At 40.2% G+C, this 23,867-nt stretch overlaps 2 protein-coding genes across 2 annotated transcripts in view; both read left to right on the forward strand.

The window, feature by feature from the left end:
* Positions 1 to 6,955, forward strand: part of LOC121946579 (ral GTPase-activating protein subunit beta-like) — a 30,762-nt gene extending 23,807 nt beyond the window's left edge. Inside the window, 5 exon segments of the mRNA XM_042491209.1 lie at positions 33 to 169; positions 281 to 389; positions 621 to 699; positions 2,136 to 2,284; positions 3,774 to 6,955. Coding sequence (XP_042347143.1) covers positions 33 to 169; positions 281 to 389; positions 621 to 699; positions 2,136 to 2,284; positions 3,774 to 3,967 — 668 coding nt within the window. The 3' untranslated portion in view covers positions 3,968 to 6,955.
* Positions 6,956 to 9,915: 2,960 nt separating this feature from the next.
* prex1 (phosphatidylinositol-3,4,5-trisphosphate-dependent Rac exchange factor 1) overlaps positions 9,916 to 23,867 on the forward strand; it is a 113,312-nt gene continuing 99,360 nt past the window's right edge. Inside the window, 1 exon segment of the mRNA XM_042492200.1 lies at positions 9,916 to 10,283. Within this exon segment, the coding sequence (XP_042348134.1) occupies positions 10,140 to 10,283 (144 nt within the window). The 5' untranslated portion in view covers positions 9,916 to 10,139.

A 23,867-nucleotide genomic window follows, 5' to 3' on the forward strand; every position in this document is an offset into this window, starting at 1 on the left:
AAAGTTGCCATTTTTACTTTGCTCTTCCTCAGAGGAGTCATCAGTGCACAGTGACTCCACAGTGGAGGCGGACACCAACACAGACCTCATGCCTGGTTTAAACAAACAACCCAATCTCACACTGGAGCTGTTCCCCAACCACTCTGAAAACCTGGAGTCAGCCAAAAAGGTAAAGCCTCATTTTTGTTATTGTATCCAAACCATATGCTGACAACACTGACTTCTGATTGTTTCATGTAGTGTTTGCCTAAACTCACTGTGTATTGTGCTGTTTCTGTAGCTGAGTCCTTTGGTAAAGACAAAGAGGTCATCGACTGGAAAGTCTTTCCCTCCACTGGGTCCTGAGACAAAGGTGTTTGTGGTCTGGGTGGAGCGCTTTGATGATATAGGTAGGCATGCATTATAAACTACCCACCTGTCCTGTCATTTAAGACAATAAGTTGTGGGGAAAAATATGTTGTCCCTCTGTATAGATGGCATTCTAATAATATTTCAATTGTTTTCTCTTGTTCAGTCAGTAAATCGTAAAATATAAATTACTCAACTCTGTAGCCTTGAAAGGTGGCTGGTAAAAGTATGTGTATAATGGATTGACGTTGTCATTGTTTTTATGGTTTTAGAGAACTTCCCGTTGACCGATCTCTTGGCGGAAACCAGCACGGGCTTGGAAGCTAGCATGAGCAACAGCACTTCCTGCAGGTATTCACAAGTTTACACCCTCAACACTTTGCCTCTCATGTGCAGGATAACCAACATACTGCGCAAAACAGGAAGTGCAACATGCAGTGTGCAGAAAAGCAAGCAGAGAAAAGAAACTGTGGCAGAGCTGTGACAGCGATTATAGGTGTGAAGTGGTTTCAAGGAAAATTCTCTTTCTGCGAAACATGATTCATATGTAAGTTATTTTGGCCGCCCTTTTTAAGGTTGAGATAACATGTTACTCAGCAGCTTCGTTGGAAAGATTGCACAGATTGACACGACCTGAAGCTACACAACATAAACCAAACTGTTTTTCACACGGAAACCATTACTTCCTTAGACCTACCAACCTGATGTTTTTGTTGAAGGAGAAAAGCTCAATGTGGAGTCCCATTTTAAATACCTCAGAATCATCCTACCATTTGAATCTGCTGTTTAAGAAACATGTTAAACAAGTGGAGAAACTTAATGCATATGAGAGGATACCTAACTAACCTAAGGGATAGAAGCTGCAGGAAAACAAGGGCAACTATCAGAGGGGACTGTGTCATACTATATGGATAACTTATCAAGTTTGGGCAAATCAATAATTCAATCAGAGCCACCCACTTCTGGAATAGTCTTCCTAGATTGTGAGTGAGCACTATTTACAAACCTTTAACATAAAATTTAGGGATATCTTAAAGCAAAAAACTTGCAATAATTGTTTTTACATATCTACTTTTTTCCCCACATATTTATGTACTTTATTATATTGTTTATACAATAAACTTACTTTATAGTGTGGTACTGCAGCACTTGCTGAAACATTGCATTGATAAAATTAGGTCATTGATTTGAATCAACAAGTAATATGTTGATAAATGTGCCCTGTCCCTGGTAAATAATTGATTAACAAATAAATGGCCCACTAGCAGATTTAAATGGCTTGTATTTATCCAAAGTCACAATAACACTTTTGCAAGGATTTTGTCTCAAGGTGTGTTACCTGATACAACATGACAATTGTTTATTTAATCGGTGACAAAACAAATTTTTGTAGTGCCAGGTTCCCTTGAAAAATAATGTGTTGTTGGTATTTGTAAAAAATGCTTAATTGATTTTTCTTATTTTCAAAGCAGCCAAACAATCTATTTTGGCAATTAAAATGCTGAAAACGACACCAGATGAGAATACCAGTCGACATAGACGCATTTTCTCTGCCTACATAATTGTTTCATGCGGAGTGAAAATCTATTAGCATTAACTTTTAAGTTCAGTAAAGTTCTACATATGTCTTTCTAGTTACTGACAAGTATAAAGGAGGTCATTATTTGTAAATGTGGTGCTTTTATTGTTTTGTATTTGAACTTTTCAACAACTTTTTAGTTTTGATCATCATGGATTTAATCATCAAATCATCATCCTCTCTGTTTTTCTAATTGTTTTTGCTGCAGGTCAGGGTTACTAGAGAAGGATGTTCCTATGATCTTCATCCACCCTCTCAAGACGGGACTCTTCAGGATCCGGCTGCATGGAGCTGTGGGTAAATTTGGTATGGTGATTCCCCTGGTGGACGGCATGGTGGTCAGCCGCAGAGCACTAGGTAATGGTTCATATAGCTCTATCTGTTTATCTCTTCCTAGAATGCATTTAGTCTTTTCCTCCGAAAAACCAGCAACAGCAAATCTTAATGCATACAAGTTACCACAGGGAATCTATTAGGATCATCAATGAGCTAACTGAGATAATAATATGCACACATAAATATTTTATAGCAGGCATTTGAGTTTCAAATGCATGGCAAACAAACCCAATTTAGTCTGTTAAATTGTTTTTCAGTGCAGAAGTTTAGGCTTGTAAAATGAAGAAGGCATGAGTCTCAAGTTGAACTTGTATCAGCTTGCATTAGGGTTGCAGTGATACAGCAGTTTTAAGGTATACCATGATATGAGAGTTGACAATTATCATAATGTGTACATTTGCATATGTACAGTATTGGGAAAAAAATACAACTTTATTTTAGTCATTTTCAAAGGGGAGACTTTTTACACATAGTTCTATTTTTTTTTAAATTATTTCAAGTCTTGAAGTCTTACAGTGAAACTGCAATATTTTCTAAGATGGTATCATACCATGAAATCTCATACCATTGCACAAAGGCTATACCAGTTTTGGTCAGATAATTAAAGAGAAAAAGACAGTTGGAAATGTCATCTTGTAGCTGGACCATTACTGTTTCCAATGTTTATTTGTTTTGTTTTGTTTTGTTTTTTTTAAATCTTGTGTGTGAGTTTTCTTTTTTTATCATTGTGTCCCTTCTAAATTCAGACATTTTTGTGGGTCCCTGAATGCACAGGAGGTGAAACTCTTCATAAAGTCTTTTTTCCCTCAGTAGCATTTTGAGGAGTTTGATTCACAGGGTGGATAATTGATCCTCTGATCAGGTCAGAGCTGATCAGGTTGTTGGATAAGAGAAGAAGACCTAGTCCAATGAATGCCTGAGTTTTAATTTCACTGTGCCCGGCATTCTACTGCTCCATTTGTGCCCGGAGTGCACTCTGCGTTCCGAGAGTGTGGTGCAATCAGTAACTGAACAGTATATTCCAACCGTGTTCCTAATCAATGGTCCAGCTCCAAAACTATTAAATGAATTCCTGATGACAGATGTTTTACTTGTCGGGGGACACAACAAAAAAATTAATGTGTGGGGAAACACTGACCATTAAATAATTACTTTAAGTATTTATCTCTTCTGTAGTGATACATAACATTACCTTGAAAAAGGTAAACATCCATCTGTTTTTCAGTGCATTTCTTGCCACTTTTGGCCATCAGGTGGCTATTTTTGATTCATTCAATTCAGTTCATTTAAAAATACCTTGTCCCTCTAATCAGAACAGTTAGTAAATGTTGAAATCACTTCCCCACCCCAATGTTTATTTTCACTACTTTTATCTCCTGAGAAGATGCTGTGGCTTGTCAGTTGTGAAAGGATTCATGCATTTCATGAAATTCCTTTGTATACAGTCTCCAAATACTCCTGTTTGACTACTGTGGCCTGATGAGCTTGTGTGTTTACATCCTCCTCCCAGGGTTTCTCGTGCGCCAAACTGTCATCAATGTGTGCCGACGGAAGCGTCTGGAAAGTGACTTGTACAACCCGCCTCACGTGAGGCGGAAGCAGAAAATAACAGAGATTGTCCAACGTTACCGCAACAAGCAACTGGAGCCTGAGTTCTACACCTCGCTCTTCCACGAGGTGGGGGAGGGAAAGCCTCACCTCTAACCCCCCTGCCCTGTCCTAACACTGGCTCACAAGCGCACACAACAACAACAACAACAACACACAAGCGCGCACGCACGCACGCGCGCACACACACACACACACACACACACACACACACACACACACACCCTCTCTCATCCTATACTCATACACCATTTACAACTGTGCGTGCATACACACACACACTCACACACAGAATCTTTATATTTATACTGTACTGTTTTGTTATTTATATGACTACATATATCAACACTGTCTGCCTTTGACTCCGAGAGCAAAGTGTCAAAAACCATGCCAAGGTGGAAAACGCTGCATTTCTATGTCGCAGCCACTCTGAAGATCTGAATGGCTGAAGCTCAACAGTGACTGTCTCTCCTCATTTAGGTTCATGCTTTGTGGCAAAAGAGTTTCTGCTTGTCATTAACTGCAATACAATAGTTACACTGTTGGCCTTTCTGAAATTGTAAAGTTTGTTCTTTAAACCCTGTGATACGAGTGAATTCCATGATGGTTTGGTAATACAGAGTCGTGTCCAAAATCCAGATCTGCATATCTGTTTTTGTTTTAATCAAACAGATTTACAGTTGGATTTTCGCCAAGGAGATAAACATGTAAGCGTTGTAAAAAAACATTTTGTAATATACATCGCTGCTGCTTCAAGGCAAGCAGCTTCGAGAGAACAAAGAAGTGATCGACAGCATTAACCCATAATCTAATTTTCACAACAAATTGCCATCTACATGCAGACACCTGCTAAAGTCTTCCTCGTGCAAACACACATTCGGCCATTACAGCAGCTGACTGAGCACACAGATATTGCTGTTTATATATTTTTTATTTTCTAGATGATTCCTACATTGTTTTACTGTATATGGATGCTGTCTCTGTGCCAGTCTGAAAGTCATCCCATCTCACAACAGCCACTGCACTGTTCAAGTGTGTGTGTGTGTGTGTGTCTGTGTGTGTGTGTCTGTGTGTCTGTGTGTGTGTGTATACCTGGCCACATGTATACTTGTTCAGCCAGTCAAGTCAGTCCTTTACACTACAAGGAGTCACAGTGACTCCTAAAAATCCCATATGTGGCATTTAAAGACAAACTCTGTAACTTGAAAAACACATCTCAAGATAATACAGTTTTGAAAATTTTCTTGTCAAGACATAACCCTAGAGCTGGTTTCTCTTAAAGGGATAGTTCAGATTTTTGAAGTGGGGTTTTATAGGGTACTTGTCTCTGGACACTATATCACAAGCAGTAGTTGTCAGTTGGCACACCTCCAGTTTGGAGAAGCAGGCTGGAATCCAAAAAGATGCTAAGCAATGCACTGCTGTAGATGGGGTCCAGCAACAGAACGTATTTCAATCATCTAAAATAAGTCCCAGCTAAAAAGTATCAATATGAGTTTAAGTGTACGCTCTAATAAGAGTATTTTAATTGCTCTACCTTAATGTCAAAAAGTGATTTCCATCAGGAAAATGTTAAATTGCTCTCTTAAATACCAGACTCTATTGAGAAAAACAGTGAACATGGGAGCTGCTGGTCTTCCATTGCTTTGATCAGTTAGTTTGTTGGTTTTACTGTTTCACTTATGCATTGAAAAACATTAGTTTGGATTTACGAAGGTCACAAATAACCAAAATTTTACTAACTGACACAGCACTGGTAGACTAGAAGCTCTGGTGGTCAGCCAGATAGAATTATTGTTTTCTTAATGGAGGCTGGTGGCTTTGACAACAGCATAGAACTGTTAACAGTTTTCCTGACAAAATGGGCTTTTAGATGGAAAGAAAATACTCTAAATATAGCATACACTTACACTGGTATTGATTGATATTTTTAGGTGAAACTTTTTTTTGGTGGCTAATACATGTTTTGTTGCTGGCCCCCATCCACAGCCAACATTGCTAATCTTTTATGTTGGACTCCAGGCTGCCTCTCCAAAATGGGAGCATGCTGCACATCGAAAAATCTGAACTATCTCTTTAATGCTTTGTAAGTTTTGACTTCAGTGATAATGAGAGCAGTTACAGAGCTCCTGGAGTTTGCACTTAATGTTTGCAGGGCTAATATGGAATGAACACAAAGACATTTTAGGTTTGCCAATACCAAACAGATCTATAGCACAGCTGAAGTGTCTTTCTTCTCAAAACAAACTCATGGTGATGCATTTAAAGGCCAAAACACCTAATGTAGCGAACAGCAGTATATACAGCTTGCATTTTGGCTGATCAAAGCTGTAGTTTTTGACCCAGAAAGAGAATTATTTAACTTGTTTGGAGATCAGTTTGGGTAACAGAGATGTGCAGTTTGCCTTCACACGTTTTAGTAACTTTTTTTTTTTGGCTTCACATTTTGTTTCTTTTTTTGTTTACTCACTGTAGTTTTTGATTCAAAGCCCTCTCACTGTCTGCCTGTAACAATGTGAATCTATTTATCACAGCAATGGAACAGGGCAAACACCTCTTTGTTATATCGGAAAGTCTTAATGCACTGAGCACGTTACGTTTATTTTTTATTCCCTTTGGTTACCTTACGTGTCCTTTTGTACTTTTGTGCATTTTGAAAAGAAAAACCCTGCTGAAGGAAGAGTTTTATCTTGTGAAATATGAATGAAGGAGAGGCGTCGTGGAGTTTTTAACCTGTCATGTCTAACTGTGTGACTCACTTTTTATGACAGTGCTTTGTGCACATTGCCTTTTTTTGAAAGGAAAAAGTACATTAAATATGCTTCAAAGAAACTCCATACAATCAGTCATACATTGTATCCTATGTTACTCCTCTGATGTTTGATCATATTTAAAGATTTGCCATGTACAGAAGCGGAGGATGATATGTAAATATATGATAGTGTAAGGCATTTACAAGTTGTCTGTTGCATTCCTCATCAGAGATGGCGAGGAAAGTTATGTATGTATGCAATTATGTGTGGGAGCATCACAATGGGTATTGAATGTAACATGCATCGATTAAAACTATTATTGACATTTTAATTTCTTCCATTCCTAATATTTTTTGTTCACATGATGTCTAACAAGGAATAAAATTAAATTCCTCTTTTACTTTTTCATATTTAATTGATAGAATTTTTACCTCCAGAAGCAGCTTAGGCTCTATATTTGGATCTCAACTTAATTTATTATTACCAAAAGCCAAATTTAAACTTGAAGAAACGCAGTTATTCTGTTACGAATATTTGCACTACAAACAATGAAAGGGCCTGTGGCATAAACGGTGGTCTGGTGTACGAGTGCAGTAAAAAAACAAGCCGGATATTAACTTGATAAAACAGCCAGCAGCTCTGAGATGAGACCTGTGACAGTAGGTGTGTCTCCCTGCCCTGAAGCTCTTAATAAAATATTAACATACTGTAACCGAAAACTCTATTTGCACCCAATCCATAATGACAACAAGTCTTTGATATAAGCTAAGCTGTAAGAGTTTTTCCCCTTGTTAGATATGGATTCACTCGTAAACACTAACAAGACGTAAGGGACTGTTCCTGTTCCTTATTTAACAAAGGAGAGGGTGACTGGGGTGTGACTATTTTTTATCTTGATACTGCAAGCTGCAAAGGTATAAATACTTTTCCTTGAGCCTCCCTGAGTGACTGCAGGAAAATACTTGACCCTCCCTTCACCAAAAACAACCATATTTTATTATATTCACACCAAACATAAGTATTGGAGTCAATGCAGCAAGCAAATAACACAGGGTGAAAGTTATTACCAAAACAGTTTATTTTTTAATGCTAAATGCAAATCCTCTTTACAAATCACATCAAGTTGTGTGTGCACTTAAGCAGGCAATGCATGACAGAGGGCATTTTAAATAAATACAAATTACAAATATTTAAAGTTGTATGTCTCTCCCCCAAGCCAAGAAAGAAAGAAAGAAAACATATTTATATAGCACTTTTATTATTAAGTGCTTTGACAGACAAAGCAAAGGCAGGAACTCAGGTAATAATAAAATAAACATTAACAAACATGCCAAACAGAGAAAGGTCTATAAAAGTCAAACCTAAAGGCAAGAAAAAAAAATGTGTATACAAAAGGTCAACAGGAATAAAGCAAATAAAAGGAATAAACGTGATAAAACAGGCAGGTCCAGAAAGGCAGGTAAAGTACTAAATGAATAAAATTTTAGAAAATATAAGAATAAATGCAATAAAAGATTTTATAAATAATATAAGAAAACAAAGTTTTTGTTTTTAACGACAAATTTAATTCAAATTTATTCTGCAAAAATCAATCAATAAATAAATATAAAATTAAATAAAGAACACATCTGTAATCCAGAAGACAGTTGCAGCTATGCAGCATGTTTGCACGAGACTCAAATGAGCTCGTGGACAGCATGAACTTATTGGATTCAAATCGGTAAGAATCCAGTGAAAAGTTCAAATTAAATTGTTATGTAGACCGGCCTTTGTACCGGAGCATGTTACATGTTTAAAAGTGAGTTTATTTTATCACCTATGCTAAAAGTTGCACTTTTGCCTGTGTCCAGCAGAGGGCGCCTTCCTCTTAAATTTACTTGCTAACGTTAGTTACAGGTGGGACACTATTGTGACAGGTAGGAGCCTAAATATTTAGCTAACTTACTCAATAAATACGATTGTAAACATTTAATAGCGTTGAAGGTGGGGATTAAAAGATTTAGTTGATCAGAAATTCTAAGTAAATGTTTCATGAAAGCTGTAAGTCTGGTCTTTCTGACCTTTAAATCTGTCTTAAATTGCTAGCATACATTGCATAAATAAGGAAGAGGGATGCTAACATTTGAATTGCTGTACACACAATACAGCCATTAGCTTAATTTGCATTTTGGTCTTTTAAAGATGTATCTCCACTTAGCCTGACAATGAGCTGTGTCCATCTCTCATGTAAAAGGAGACTATATAGTGACTATGTCACTCAGTTTAAAATTTTATCTTGTGCTGCTTTCATGTGCCTTTCATTAGCTTTTAAATCTCAGAAATTTGAGAAAATTTGTTTGATTTTTTTTTTTTTCAAAAACATAAAGAGCAACTTGGCAAGAAATGCCATCTTACTGAAAAAATAAGTGAAAAGCTACAAGGAAATAATCTGAAATGTTGGGGTTGATTAGTAGATGTTATCAAAAAACAAGGGTAAAACGTACAGAAAACTATATGTACAGCGCTCTTAATGAGACAATAAAAAATATGTTACAGGAAAAACGACAAAAAATATGTTTTTTAGCACTTTCTTGAGGTCATTTTTGTTTTTCTTTTTTATTTGTTTTTCACTTTATTACTCAAGTTTTTGTGCCTATTTTCAGGCAATTTTCTGTTTACTACATGCTTGCTATTTTGGGGTCTTTTCTTATTAAGTTACCTGTTTGGTTTTTTTAATAATTATTTTTTCATTCTTTGAAAAAAAAAATCAAACCAATTTGAGAAACTGATTTGTTGTCGTAGTTCATGAGGTGGGTTAAAATACTAGGTATATAGGTAGGATTCTGAGAAGGAAGTGGGTATACTCATCTGTACACCCCAGTGGCTTTTTGGCCAGAAATATGGATGGGTAGCTGCGTATACCCTCCACTACACCACTGTTTACATGGGCTTTTTATATGGGCATTCCCAAGTGCAGTTGTCCTTTTTTTTCCCAGCTCTCCTAAAATATTACTTGTTTTCTTTGGAGTCACTTCAGCATGGTATATATGGCACATATACTTTATACTATACTGAGATTTTTAATATTCTGCAGTTCAGTAATTAAGCTGCAGTCACCACCGCCTCGGGTACAGATGTGTCTGTGACCATGTTGTTTGTTTGTGTGCTCACTGCAGAGGTGAGCTGTGGCCCCTGACTGTGTGTGTCCCTGGCTCCGGGTCCCTCCTCCTCCTCCTCCTCCCCCTCCTCCCCCTCTCCGCCGTCTCTCCGCTCTGGACTGATCTGCTGTTGCATTGCTCGCCCTCAGCTGGTGTTGCGACCACACAGCCAGGATCTCCGCTTGTTCTTTGGTACTTTTGCTGAACTTTATCTCCAGTGTGTTGTGGTGCGTTGCGCATCACTGCTCGCGAGGGTTTGTCTGGAAAACTTGCTGCTGCAAGATGGACTGAAGCAACAGCTCGACAAAGTGTGGATACTTAGGAAAAGAAGAGCAATTCTGTAGAGAGCAACCTTTTTAAAGGGGTTGAATTACCATCATGGAAGAGGACGACGGGCATCAGGAGAACGGTATCCACGCCACCAAGGACTCGGACCGACAGCAGCGGCTCAGGCTTTGTGTTTTAAATGAAACACTCAACACCGAGAGGGATTATGTTCGGACGTTGCTTTTCCTTCAGTCGGTAAGTTTGACATTACCTTTCACGCTGCCTCCGTTCACGTTTCGCCCTCTCATACACGGGCAGAACGGCACGCCAAACTCCAGTCATAAATCTCTCAATTTAAGACTACCTCTCCTTTTGGCCCAAATACACGTCTCGCGCATTAAATCAGACAACTAGTGAAATTTTACGATATAATTACGGGCTACACTCAGTTCGGCTTATTTACTGTGTATTTTGTGACTCACATTGCAAGATAAAATAAGATTAAATATTTTCACCTGCGTGCTGGGCATGACGATAAATCACCAGAAATTTGTATTGGGTTTGGCGAGTGGTTCTGAAAACAAGAGAGGCTTCCCCTTTGAACTGTAACTTTTGAATCCCATGTTGCTGTAACATAAAAACACGCTGCAGGGTAAAACACACCACCTAGCTTTGGGTTAAAGCTTTTGCTGCAGAATGTGGTTTTCTTCACACAGAATTTTAGCTTTATTCTGAAACGGCAGCCTGCTGGAGATGTTTTTAACAGCTGCGCCTAACTTGCTGCATCTTACTCTAATGTCATCAATGAAAATCTGAATCTTGTGAGAAACATATTTAAGGGTAGTTTTTTTAAGCATGTGGTTTTCTTTATTGCATGAGGGGGCATCATTCACACCTCTCCCTTGTGTGTTAAAGCTCAGTTTCAAAACAGTCAAAGGAGAGCTCCATCCACACTGGCTTTGCAAATAAATAGATATTCATGAGCATTCAACACCACCACACCTCCTCTTTTCCAGACACAGATAAGGAGCCATTTTAGCACAGCTACTTATTCCCTCATTGTACAGCTGCCTTTGATGAATGGACGTCCTGGTAATTTTACACTCTCCTTTCAGCCACAGTGCCAGTGTAGATGGCGCCCACCCGCAGGAAACCATTCAGTTTGTCACTTCTCCTTGTCATTTTTCGTTGTCTTTCTCCTCCCCTCATCCTCGCCTTGTCAGCTGTGGTGCCTGCACAGTGCAGGTGGTTCCTGCTTCCAGCTGAGACAAAGTGGGTATGCGGTTAAATCCAAATTGACTACATTTAATGGACAGCAGTAATGTGACTTTATTTATGCTTTACTGCTTGCTGTAGGGAATCCCCCTCTTTTGTTGCCTCCCCACACACAACAAGGTCAGAGGTCAGGGTCAGCTACAAAGCATAACCCTTAAGCTGTTAGCTTACTCGTTTTTCCAACCCGCTGACTGAAGGTTGAAACGTCAACCATCGATTGTTATAATTTACTGTTTCTTACAAACATGCTCATGATTTTGTTCATTTTTCAAATTCAACATCTGGCAAACATTTGTCAAAGATGGTCACAGTTCCCTCTTTCTCTTGTGCGGTCACGTGAACTTCCTCAAAGTTCTTGAAATAATTATGTTCATCTGTACAGACGGGTCACGGTAGCATAGTGTCACAGAGATACTAAATGATCATACATGCTTCAAATAAGGGATGCATTACTTTCTCCAAATTGTACCCACAAGATGATGCATGTGCAGCCCAAGCCTGAGCTTGTTCACTGAATGGATTTCAATTCTACAACATTCGGTGGGGGTGCAGCGCAGTCTCCGTGGTCCTGCTTCCTTTCTCAGCTAAACAAGAAGCAGCCAAAGCTTATCTTCTGCTACAAGACAGACGCAGCAGCAGAGGGACATGCTTTGACCTCCTCCCCCTCCAAACCCAGTTCCGACATAATGATAAAGACAAAGCCCCAATGATTTATCTGAGAAGTCTGGGAGCTTTTTCCTGCGAACATCTGAAAGCTGTCAGTGCCGGTGCCCTCCACTGCGCTCCTCCCCATCATCACATCAATTGGCATGTCTTGATTCAAGCCATACGGTCGCTGGATAGCCAGAGGGGAGTCAGGCATGAGAGAAATTCTGCTATCACCTGTGTCTTTGCACAGAATGCCCTTTGTTACACAAGTCTGCAGTTACAATCAGGGTTTAGTCCTATATAGCTTTTTTTGTGGGATTCGTTGTAAGCTTCAGTTGGTACTTATTAAACTTTTGCACATTTGCAGTTTGATAATAAATGTTTTTTTTTGTACTGAAAACAATGAAAATGATATGCAAGTTATGTGCCAGTCCTCTGTAGTGTAAAAATGTCATTTTTTTCCCCGTCATCTTGATTACTAGCATGTCTGTAGGGTGGAATAGATGCATACGATTGCCCTCATTACTAGTCATCGTCACATATGGGGACATACTGTGCAAACAAGCCTTGACGCCAAAGCATGCTGCTCTGTATTAATGTGATCTACATGTGCTATGTTGTGCGTACATTGAGGCCTTTCCAAAAATCCACTGAATCTCCCTATGGAGGACTTTGCATTGGGGCTCAGAAGCTTTGATTGCTAAATGGACAAGAGAAAAGAAACATCAGTCAATTCCACCCGACGCAAATCCTCTGCAAACACCCCCCCATGCTCTCCATCCAGGGTCCAGCTGAGCCTGCTGCCCTTCCCTCGGTGGGAGCTGAGGCTTTGTCACCATGCAGCTTACTGTGGTGTTGATAAGGGCAGTCTGGCTGTGGGAGCTCAGAACATATGGTTTCAATAAAGATATAGAGTGGTAGAGGGTGGGGGGTGGGTGGGTTGAGGGGATGCATAGTCCCTCAGTGTGAAGAGGCTGAAGCAGTGATGGGGAGTGAAAAGGGAGAGTGGCTATAGAATCAGATTGTTCTCAAGGCAGTTATTTGTGTTTCCAAGACTTGTTTTGCCACCACAAGTGATGTGTCTCACATCTCAACTTGTCTAATTCAGTTAGATAGTTTCTTTATTTCCCACAATGCCCTTTGACAGTAAATGAAGACTGATAGGCTTATGCCAGGCTCAGTGGAAAACAGCTCCAGCCTTGTGTGTGATTTTTCCCAATGGCCACTTGTGGTATTGTAGCAAAAAAGCCACTGCAGCCCAAAAAGTGTTCTCCGCAAAGACCACCATTATTTTGGAGACATCTGTAAAACTGTAGGGACACCTCAAAGTGCAGACAAGGTCAATTATGGCTCTTTCAATTATGAATTTTTGATCCGTGGAGGTTTTATGTTTGTAAAACTTTTTTCAAGCTGAAAAAAGTGATTTGACAATGTATGATGTCATCACAACGTGAAGTCGAGTGGATGGGGCTAAAAGGAAAAACTACAGATTCAGGGGGCTGCACACTGTGGATGTAAACCAGGAAACTACTTACTTTTTTTGGCATATGCGCCAGGTGAACAATTCCATTGGACTGATATGGCGCTGTTTTGGGGTACAGTATCTTGCTATTATTTTACATCTATGACCTACGCATTCTCTGTGAGTACATGTACATATATGTGCATGGAGATGGGAATGGGGTAACAGAGGAGCGAGACAGTAGCCTTCTTTACACTGCCTCTTCATGGTGGGAATTTTACGCTTTTGTGCCGTCTCGGTGTTCTGTATAAAAGGCTCAAACACAGAATGGGGGCACTGAGTTCCTCGCCATTAAGCTGCCACGGGAGGTAGTAACAGTGGCAATGGTGTCTGTATAAATGGGACAGCCAGCAGGACAAGATCATGGGCGGCATGGATGTGACGTTTTGATAATGTGGTATGTGTGCAGTCCTCGACAGAATTCAAAGAAGCCCCCAAATTGGGAAAACAATGAGAGCTCCTCTGAGCAGAGGACAAGATTAGCTGCCTTAAAACAGATACGGTAAAAGATTGTTGTTGCCATGTGATGCCATTGTTATTGTTTATAAAGCGCTGCTGGTGCCTATGTTATATGTCACACTAGAGGCTGATAGTGTTGTGTTACATGTCACGCCAGTCACAACCCTTTTTTGATTCCATGATGCCGACATGCTATCTAAAATCACACACTGGAGCAAAATGATGCTGTCGTCGTTTGGTTTTGTTTAAAAATGCAAGGCCAGAATGAAGAAGGGACTTTGTAGTGGCTCCAGAACTCATTCTCTGTGTGAAAAAAGAGCTAGTGAGAGGTGTTTTCCCCAGTCAAGCAAAGTGGATTCCACCTCTGACTGAAAAACACAACATGGTTTGAGCTTGAGATGCTGTCTTGTCTCCTGGTAATGCTGTCCTGTTTGTTGAACATCAGTGCATGCCATAAAGTTTTGATTCTGTGGTGGAACTGACACCACAGCGTGACATATTGTTGAGTTTTGGTCTACTGAAACATTTACTGCTGTCATAGTGGAGATATTTGAGCACATCGATGTATAACTCTTAAGTCTAAAACATCTAAAACATATTACTATAGCCATGTGTTTCAGTTTACAGATTTTTTTTTCTGTAGACCCCCTCAGCTTCTTTCTTATCTGCAGGCACCTGACAGTTTTGTTTTTCCAAGTCTGATTGGGGTTTTTCCCCCGTGTCCTGGATAGAAATTGAACAGTGGCAGATTGAATGGCAGCTTGCTGTTGACAGCCCACATCACTCTCTGTTGCTTGCCTTATCACTGATTTATTTTCTGCCTCCCTTTGTGCTCTTCCACAACCTCCTGGATCTCTATCCTCCGTACAGAATCACTTCTCAATTGCAATGATTGCAAATGACACACAAAAGAGATGGTTATCCAGCTTTGGCATCTCAGCCATACTGCACGTCACTCATCCCCTGGCAATTACCAGAGCCAGTGAGCTCATCCAATGTGCTGGAGGGAAGCATGTAGGGATGGTGGGAGGAGAAGAGGTGAGAAGGGGGTTGGGGGTGTGAAAAGAGGGATTAGAGAGTGTTATCATTACGAATCTCCAAATCCATTGATTCTTTGAGGCAGAGTGGAAGCACTCTCATTCAAACATGCGGATTCCCTTTTCCAATTCCAAGTTTATGGTGATATAACTGCTCTTTTCAGGCTTTTGTTGCAACAGATTCCCTTGTTTGTGTTTGAACTGATCATTTCTTAGTGCCACAGATAAGTGGGGATTTTCTTCAAGGCAGCGCTTTGTTGGTTTAATCCAGGCAACTGGATTTTCCCTGTCATGATCCACCAAAAGTAGGCTATCTATGACAGGAATATGGTCAGTGAGTGGCGTCATTCCCGGTAGACGTAAGGGATTTTCCTTCAAAACCATAAAAATGGAAGGTTACCATTCTGAAAGCAGCTGTTTTTTTTTTTTTTTTGACCACACTGACCGGCGTTCCAGTGAATCTGGCCCAGTAAGGACAACAGTGGAATCGTGCATCCATTAAGTTGCCCAGCTTTTGACCTTCCTTCTTGTTTCTGAGAAGTGTGAGAGTAGAGTGACCAGGAAGGTCTCGTTACTGCTGCGGGATAATAGGAAACATCTGGAAATCTTGGCCTCTGTGACCCTTGTTTTGGGCCACACACAAGTGAGATTACACACCTCTAACACTGCTATGTGTTTGTGTGGATAAATGATATTTAGTTTTGCACATACATTTTATAGCTGCAGTTTTTTCACACCTCGCTCTCATCCTTTGCTGCTGTTGACTTTTCTATATGTCCACCTGCGGTTACTATTGACAAGGCTCGCTAAGCAAACAGGATGACGCATGTACATGCATACAAACACATCACCCGTCTGGTGCCCAGGAAGACAGACATGCAGGAAGCCCGCCTTGAGCTTCCTCTTCAAACTTGAGCTTGTGTCTACCTCTTTCCTTTCTCTTTTTTTCTCCTCTCCATCTCTCCAGCCCTCCCTGCTTGGTGGGAAAGACCAGCATAGAGTTTCTCTGGGCTATGGGGGGGTATAAATAGCTTCAGATTCTAACTCTCATCTTGGCCACAACGCAAGTGGTTTCAGTTCACTGCAACCTCAGCTCCACTGAAGTCATACAAACACAGGCACACATCACATATATAGCAAGAGTGAAGGGGAAAAACAGCCCGTGCAGTCAAAGCAGCAGGTAGAACAGTTACTATGGCAGGGTGCTGGGGTTTTGTGAGGGTTTTATTACTACTGGGCTTTAAAATGCTGCTTAGGAAGACTAAAGAGATGTCTCATCATGCATAACTTGAAACTACCAGATTAAATAACCCTTTGATAGATGGAGCGACATCTCTTCCTGTGCTGCTTTCAATTGCCTTTCGTGAGTATTTTAGATCTTTGAACCCTGAGTATATATAGGAAAAAGGCAATGAGCAATTGGGCAAGAAATGTTCCACAAATTGCAAGAAAGTTTTAGATTTAGAAAATTATTTTTTGAAAAGGTAGATGTCTCAGGAATAATGTATTATTCAGTTTGTTAGAATTATTATAATTACATATTTAAAATTCTGTAACAAAATTAGTATATTTTTTAAAACACTTTTTGTCAGGGTAATTTCTTTTTTTAAAATTTCTTTTTGTCTTTTACAAATTTTCGGGTAATTTCTTGTACTAACCAATTTCTTAATAGTTTTGCGCTCATTTCTTCTTTAATTGCACATCGCCAACTTCTCAAGAAATCAAGCCAAGGTGCTCAGGTTTCAAAAGATTAAATGGCCTAAGGTGGTATTTATTCCTGAAAGACGCAAATCAGAAAGAAGAAAGAAGCAAACAAGATCACATTTAGATTTAAAAATACAATGCCATCCCATCTGATTAATCTTGCTAGATAATATCTACAGGATTTTTGGTAAGAATTCAAAACAACCTGTCTGACTTGTTTTGGCCATCTGTTACCAAAACTACTGGCCGTCTGCACACAAAGACCAGTGGCACCACTTCAACCTGAGGTCAACGCATAAACCGCTGTTGTAACTTGCCACTGTGCACCCTTCCATCACACTCTGGACAATTGGTGCCTCTCAGCACAGCTTTTGCCACAGTTTCAGTGCCAGACTCATTACAATGCAACGTGTTACATAAATGGGGGTAAATGCCAGCTCCCAACTTAATCTCAGTGCCTTTTTTTAGTCACGTGTGTTGATAAGCCATTTCTCTGAGGCATAAGACTGCAGTAGGAATTTTAAGAATTCAAGTTAACAAGTCTAAACCACTGTAACACCCGGAGGCATGATGTCAAAAAACATCCAGCCACCCCCCCCCCCCACCCCCACCCCACACCCCCAAAGAGATGTTTGCAGATTCTCACAGCTGTGAATTAGCATAAGAGAAAAGCCTTTTTACATGATCGTCTTGTGAGTGTTGACTTTGCCGTCCTGTTGGTTACAATAGGTATTTAATTTAAATGAGTTGTTCTCTTTTAAGCAGTTGAATCAGGAGTGGGTGCTATTGAATCTGTGGTGTGTGTGGACATAACAGAGTCCTGAACCAGAAGTCATTAGTGTTTACTGGGTCACCGATTTCACTGTGTCAAATACCAGACCACAAAGACTTTTCAGATCCACTGATTGGTCAACAGAGTATTTTTTATTACTGGAGCAAACACCGAATAAGAGGCTACCTCTGTGCATATGAAAAGCTCTGTGAGTGCTTGTCCACAGGCTGATATTTGATACAACCAGTGACCTGGCCTGAATTGTGAAAGCGCGGCAACACAACATCTCTAATGTCCCCTTGGAGATCATGACCCAGACATAGTTGGTACAAGTACTTTCTCAGGGTGGATACAGGGTGCGGTAACTGTGCAGCATATTGTTGAGAACACTTACAGGGTGAATGAATGGATACCTGCAGAATTACTTGGCAAAGATTTTCCCTCTGGGAGCTTCCAATTTGGTTTACGAACTGTGGCAGCAGGCTTACAATGTTTGTTTGCTCTCTCAAATACAACCAGATGTGTGGCTTCTTTTGGGGTCAGAGGTCATTTGCCTCATAGAGAAAAGTTGAACAGCAAAACGACCGTAGAACAACTTCACACAAAGCTTCTGAAATGTAGAGGATGTGGCAGAGATGTTTGATAAAGCCGGGGTTAGTTTACAGGGTTGTTGAAGTGTTGCCTGGTCAGGGCGGGTCAGAGGAAACGCCTGTGTGCTGTCCAGCCAGGAAGCTGCTTACACGACACAATTGGACAAAAAAGGAGGGTCACATCACAAATTGCCCAATAGAATCCTAAGTAGGTCTTCTTTGTCTCTCATGGTACAGAAGCAGTTTCTCAAATGTATTTTGAAGTAATGTTAGTACAATGTGGACTGATGCAGTCTATATCATATGAATGATCTCCTTCAAATAACATTGGTGTCCAGTTATCCAAAGTGGAGCTGCAATGATTAGTTGACTAATTAATTAGTCAAATGACAGAAAAATAATCACCAACTATTTCGATCACCAGTTAATCGTGAGTTTCCATGCAAAATTGTCAGAAAATGCTGTTTTCATCTTGTCAAATATGGAGATTCCCTGCTTTTCTGTTATATGTAGTCTTCAGCTGAACATTTTGGGGTTTTAGACTAAAAAACAAGACATTTAAAGACATCACCCTGGACTCTGATGAAGTGGGACTGACATTTTTCACTATTTTCTGACTTTTCAAGAATCTGTAGATTAATCAGTAATGAAAACGTCTATTAAATTAATTGCCAAGAAATTTGATAAAAAAATGTTCAGTTTTATTGGTTTTTTTAAAAAAAAAATTTTAAAGAAAAGCAGCTTTAGGATGCCATCTTGGGCTTTGGGAAACACTGATTTATATTTTTCCCCATTTAATCTATTTTATTGACCAAACAACTGAAGGATGAATCCAGAAAATAATCGACAGATTAATCGACAATGAGAATAATTATTAGTTGAATTGCTAAACTGGATGTGAGAATCTTAATTTTGTGAGATGTGTGCACAGGTGGGGGATGTCCCTGTAAATCCTGCCTCTTCTGTAGCTCATTCTGTTCTATTATGTCCATTATTTTTAGTTTGCAGGCTCAGGTCTACTCTCAATGACAGACTCAATTCAGCATTTTCACCTTCTCTGAAAGACTGCTGGTATATATGTGTTTTGACAAAGCTGAATGAAAAGTGTGTGTAATGATGTTCAGCGTAAGAATGCCAGTGGAGCGTGTTATGTGTGACAGCCTGAGTGAGTGGTAAAACGCTGTAAAGATGGTGGGAAGATGCAGGGAAGAAGAACACTGCTGGATTCACTTTTCAAGCTAATTGTCACAACAATGAACAGCTAAAACAAGGAAGGCGTATGCTGTAATTTTCTTGTAACTTTGTTAAAAATTTTGCAAGTTGTCAACATGTAGTGGAGATCTTTGCCTGTTTATGTTATTTAACCCCACAAGTTAAAATGGACACTGACAATGTTATTCTAACAGTTCGGGACAGCTGATGACACATTCTTGGGCCTGGTTGCCGAAGGGTTTTCATTTTGGCGTTTGTTCAATATGATGACATTTTTGCCAACTAGCATGGCATTAAAGGCTTGAGTCATACATGCTTGAGCTGTTACTGTGATGATTATGTTCGCACATGCTGACAGGAAACCTTTTAGGAAACAATATTATGTTTTGACATGTCAAACTACAACACCCAAGTTTTTTGGGGATTTTTGCCCCTCAGCTGTGTTTTTACATGACCCTTTACAGGAGAGATACGTAACAGAAGAAAACAACTTGTGAGTGAATGGAGCCCTTGTTTTAATGGGGATTTTACCAGGACTGGACGTCTCTTTGCATCATGTGATTACATGTGAATTGGTCTAAGAATTCGAATTCCTACATTGTCTTATCTCTCTGCTGTACTTTTGCTCGCACTAAATATTGTGAATCAAAAGGATCCTTGAAGAAGCACTTTCAGAAGGGGAAACTAAAGCAAGTGTTAGTCGCCTTTGTGGCTCAACGAGAAGTTGAGATATAATGTTGGTCAGCTGCATCAGTGTTTTCAGAGCTTGAATGTGACAAATTCAGACAGTGAGGGCTCTAACTAACTGCTGTCTCTGTGTCCATTAATTACTGTTCTCCATTGGGTTGCTAAATACTGTTTGAGTCAAATCTTGTGGGTGTTCACTATGATCTTCCCCCCTGCTTCACCAAATGACCATCATTGTGCAGTATGGCACACTAATTTGGCTTTTACCACCATTTTCTGTCTGTCTGTGCCCATGACTGTTTATGTCTGCCCAGCTGAATGCCAGGTGTGGCATTTTTAGTGTGGTTTTGCTCGGTTATGTCACATATATAAAAGCAATCACATGTTCTTTTGATCTGCAACACACATGTGTACAGGTAATATGGAAAATAAAAGTAACTTAAAAGTTTGTAACTTAAATGATCAGCTGTGCTACATCTTTTTCTGTAGCTGCTCTTTGATCTGTCAGAAGCGTCACATGTCTCTGATGGCTCACTCAACACCAGACTCGCCACACTCTGATCCAGTCCAAACTTGCATCCAAATGTCCAGATGGCCTCTGCAATCTGGTCCATGATGTTTCCTCCTGATCACCACATGTCCCCCCTCAACAGGAAAGCCACTCAGAAAAAGGACCCATAGACAAACCTGGGCTAAGTGTCAAGCACTGATTGAGGTGAAATTAGGTTATTATTTAGCCATGATGAAAGCTGAACCTTCCCTGTGAAGGGAGTATGTGATTTCAGCATCAAAGTTTAATATAAATAATCATATCACAGTAAGATCACTTTGACCAGTTTACAGTGTTAAGCAGATATGCAAGTCTGAATAGTTGGCTATTTTACATTCAGGATTCACAGCACAGCGCAACTGCCATTGCTAGTTTCAGACCAAGGCCGTTGTAATTTCACGGCAAGAGAAGGGGAAATGCACTAACACCCATCTGTGTGCATATGTATGTCTTAAAATGAGGTGCCCACAGATGCATTGTGTCGCCATTTTTTAGGCAGCAGAAAGCACTTGTGCAATTGACCAACAAAAACTGGTTTTAAGTCAAAATGGCGGAGTTACTTTTTAAAGGGTGCATTCTTTAGATAGTGAGATGTGCCTACATAGACAGGTTCACAACTTGTGTATTCTGCTTGTCACACACAGGACAACTGGGATAGGTTGCTGGTTGGTGAAATAATACGTCATTAATGTGGAAAATATTGATTGAATTTTCAAAAATGTGAACATAGCAGAGAGCAGAGCAGAGCTGCTGTCTGCCTCCCCATCAAGAGAAATTCTATGTGCATTTAAACACGAGCAGCAGCATAACTTCATTTATTATTTCAGAACTTCTGTTTCCTCTTCCCAGTTTATAACCATAGTTTTTAGTTGTGCTGCTTAAATTTATTGACGTGACATCACTGCTCATACTTCTCCAATTTGCTGAATCACCACATACATAGCAATACTGCAGATGCAGGCTTACCTGGCTTTAATAGGGAATGCAAGATGACACTCTGATTGTTATGCCCAAAATACACCTAGTTGACTAAATAGGGCCCCTTTGCCCCTTGTGCTTCACTTTGAGTCGTGATTATGCGCTGTTTAACAAGCAAAAGTAGACTTGGACACATCTTAAATGCACTTGTACTATGCACTTTGGGCCGTACACTATAGATTGTTGAAATTGGGCCCTCAGTGTAAAAATGATTTAGACATGTCTTCCAGCAAAATATGCACAAGCTATTTACATTTGTGTTATCACAAGGAGAGTATGTGAGAATGAGTTGAGTTTTGAGTGCTTTACTTTCTTTTGTTCTTACTTATGTGTGATAAGTGACAGATTAAGAGTGAGTCTATAATTGTGTGACAGAAGCTGCCTAACAACCTGAAAAATGGAGACATCCAAAGGATATTTATAACACATTACTTTGGTGCAGCTGCTGTAAAAGTGGGAGCATCTCGATAAATGAGGTGGCACCTCCTCTGTTTTTAATGCTTCGTGCCAGCTTTTCCTATAAAAACTTGACACGCTCAGAAGATTTAAATGTCTGCAGCAGTGCCACCCTTTGAAAGCTTCATTTTGATGGACTTAGAAATCTTGCTAAGCCAGATCCATTTTGAGATTTTACACCACAAGTGTTATTGAAAATTTGTATGTCACATGTTAATGTGCATCATACATTCATGAAAGCAACAGAGCTGATGAGGACTTGATGAGTAGGCAGTCTTAAACAGGAAGTCTCTGGTCCAGTGCTGACTGTCTGTTCTCTATGGTCGAGGCACTGTCTCATCCCCCTGTAGTGTTTAGTTTCCGCCCATGTGAGCCACTCAAAGAGCCCTGAAGTTTAAAGTCCTTCAAAGCGGAAGTGAGTGAGAGTTGGAGAAAAAAACCTGGACAAGGCTCAAAGAAGACTTTGTGTTTTGGTGATTGGCTCTGCCAAAAAGGGTTTCTCTTGGAAGACAGCGAGGGACTGGTTGGCGACTGAAGGGGAGCTGAGGGAGTTTTTGGAGGGTTGGGGAGAGATGTGAATTACGGCTTCAGAGAGAAAGTAGTCTGCTAAGGTTTGCTGGGGTCCCTCATTGTGGCAACGCCACGGGCCATTCTCTGGCTCCGCTGCACTCAGTTCACAAAGAAGGGATTTCTTCATTTATTTATTCAATTTCATGCCATGTCGACCCCAAAATGGCCCCCATTCCCTCTCCAAAACTGCCCTGTCCCCCTTTGTGGCTGGCCACCCCAATCGTCTCCCCAAAAAGAGAGACCCTTAATGGATGCATTGTTTTAAGCTTGTTGTTGTTTTCTCTGGGATAAGGAGGGGTAGAGAGTTTGAGGCTGGTGACCTGAGAACTTGCATAGAAAAGTCCTGAATCTGTGGATCTGTGATTCTGTTTGAGGGTTGTTTCAGTAGGTGTGGGAACCGCAGCAAATTGAAAAGGGGCTCTCAGGGCCTGCTGGAAAAACCCCTGACAAGTGTTAGCGCTTGTGCTTGATATACGGGGTCTCTTGTGAGATATCTGAATTGAGCGAGATGGCCCAGCATTGTTGCTGAATGCTGATGTAGCCACGGGCAATCCGAAAAATGGCCCAAGTTTTGTCCTCATTAACACCATCTTTAGTCTAATTATGGAGGAGCTGCTAGAACGAGAGAACTCTCTGCTCCCATAGACGATAATCAGGCTTGATATTTAAAAATTAAAGCAATGATGTGCCTAGGATGGTGCAATCTCATTGGCTCAGACTGCTACGCTAATACCCCGATTAATACTTAATGAGGCTACTCTATAAAATGATTTGTTCCATCAAAGAAATGGTCAAAGAAATATTTGACATAATTGACTTCATTAACATGAGTGGAATGATATAAAGTAAATCACACAATACTGCTGTGACAAAGACCCCACATTATTTCGCCTTTTCATTTTCATACAAAACCAATCAAAGCCGGCATAATCCCTCCCAAGAGTGTTATTTTAGATAGCATGCCAGTGGTGTAACACAACAGCGTCAGCCTTTAGTGTGACATAACATAAGCGTTGGACAGCACTTTTTAAACAATAACAATGGCATAGCATGAGAATTACATTCATATACTCAGTGTTATATGGTGGTTGATCTCATCCTCTGTTTCGAGGGTAAGGTTCTCCTGGACATCTTTGTTTCCTAATTTGCAGACATTTTTGTTTGCTGTTCTTTGTTGAGTTAGCTGCTAACTGCTGTCAGCTGCTTTTTAAATCTCCCGGTGGTGGGTCGCACACGTAGCACATCGCCCAAAAGTCACACTCGCCTCATCCTGCTGCCTCGCACTTTTTCAAAAGACATCAATTCGGCTCTGTTACTACCTTTGCAGGAGGCGCAAAGGTGAGATAACAATGTCCTTCCATTCCAAAATCACACCTTTT

This window comes from Plectropomus leopardus, chromosome 8, assembly GCF_008729295.1.
Source record: "Plectropomus leopardus isolate mb chromosome 8, YSFRI_Pleo_2.0, whole genome shotgun sequence".
Classification (NCBI taxonomy): Eukaryota; Metazoa; Chordata; class Actinopteri; order Perciformes; family Serranidae; genus Plectropomus; species Plectropomus leopardus.